This window comes from Pyxicephalus adspersus, chromosome 2 (genome assembly GCF_032062135.1).
Source record: "Pyxicephalus adspersus chromosome 2, UCB_Pads_2.0, whole genome shotgun sequence".
Classification (NCBI taxonomy): domain Eukaryota; kingdom Metazoa; phylum Chordata; class Amphibia; order Anura; family Pyxicephalidae; genus Pyxicephalus; species Pyxicephalus adspersus.
Window position 1 is genome coordinate 73,272,506 of NC_092859.1, and position 1,549 is coordinate 73,274,054.

Below are 1,549 nucleotides of genomic sequence, written 5' to 3' on the forward strand. Positions count from 1 at the left end.
TGCGCGATGAGGAGCGGCGGACTTGTAAGCATTGCGGTGTACGGGAGGCGCTCGGTATGATGGCGACGCCTCTAAGTAGTTAGTGGAGCGCCGTGTAGTTACCGTCCTGTATAATATGGAAGACACCATCGTTATATCGGACGAAGAAGAGGCGCCGGCGGGGCTTCTGTCGGAAAGTTGGGGCTCTGTGAGTACCTCAGAGGAGCCGGGGCCAGGGTCTCGTCGGGGTCATTCTGCTCCTCACCCCCTCCCCCATAGACGCAGTGAATGGACTGTCCCGGTGCGGGGAGGGAGGAGCAGAATATAAGGTGCGGGGCAGTGAGTGGGGTCAGAAAGTTATTACCCCTGAGAACCGAGGTACTGAAAGTATTGTTATAGCTGGTGTTGTATGTTACTACCCGGAACAAGGGCAATTCTAAGCCCTCACACACTGACAGGGGTGGGGAGATGCCCCTCATTGGCCTCCATACTGATCCTAATGGCTGCTTTCAGTTTCGTTTCTGCATTCTCTGCTATAGATCCCAGCACTGCCCCCCTCTGACATTATATTATATTACTACCTGGAGGGTTAGGCACTGGGGGTCAGGATGCCTGGAAGGACAGGGTAGGGTTAAGGAACCCTTTGCTTTGGGCTTAATATTTGGCAGCACTTTGGGATTTCGGGAAGCCTTGGACTCCATGGAACTCTGGTTAAGAATAGCAGAGCTAATCTAAAGTATTTCCAGGCCAAATAATCTCTGCCATTGAAGGCTGAATGGCCATGCTGTTGTTTATATTTTCCGTCCGGCAAAGCCTAACCATTGCCATTCTTGTCATATGATAAGCCAGCTTTCATTTGCTAATAGCAGAAAAAAAACCTCCAGAGATCATTTTATGAATGGTTACAGACTTGAGAATGTTTTGATATTTTACTACAACATTTAGCTGCATTGTTGCAGGCTTTTGTGTATTTTGCTTACTATTTAGACTCGCTGTGACGCAATAGTGAGGTTATATATAAATCTTATTCTCCATGGCTTTGTTTGTGCACTGTGACAGGTTGTAGGGGTCCTTTCTTTCATTATTGTCATACAATTCAGTAGGGTGCAGCCCCTCCCGGGAGAGCTCAGTAATCATTGTGCACCTGAGGACAGGTATGTTATTGAGCATGTTGGGGGGGAGACAGGTTATTTAACACAAATCATTTAACCTTTATAAACCGTAGCAGGAGATTTATATACGGCTCTCTTACATGCTCAGTTATCTGCTGGCTTGTTAGATATCTAAGTTGTTTTTTTCCCTTTTCTATAGAAGGCAACAAAAATGTGTAAACATGGTAAGAAATGTGTATGCATACCATAGCAACAGGCTATGTTGGTAATTTTATTCATTGGCCTGGTGGGAGTATTACCTTCTATCCCTGTGCACAGATCGGCAGCACTGGCTGTGAACCTGTTGTGGCTTTCTGTCTCCAGAAAGTGTTACTGTCTCATGCAAAAGCTAGACATAGCCTCCTTAAATTCAGTTAGCCATACACTCCAATATATTTCATTAGAAAGCAAACTATATA

General features: G+C 45.8%; 1 protein-coding gene across 2 annotated transcripts in view; it reads left to right on the forward strand.

Moving 5' to 3' along the window:
* Nucleotides 1-1,549, forward strand: part of SIMC1 (SUMO interacting motifs containing 1) — a 23,015-nt gene continuing 21,466 nt past the window's right edge. For both annotated transcript variants that reach the window (XM_072400991.1, XM_072400992.1), the window contains exon 1: nt 1-187. In XM_072400991.1, coding sequence (XP_072257092.1) covers nt 116-187 — 72 coding nt within the window. In that variant the 5' untranslated portion in view covers nt 1-115. The remainder of the gene's footprint in view (nt 188-1,549) is intronic.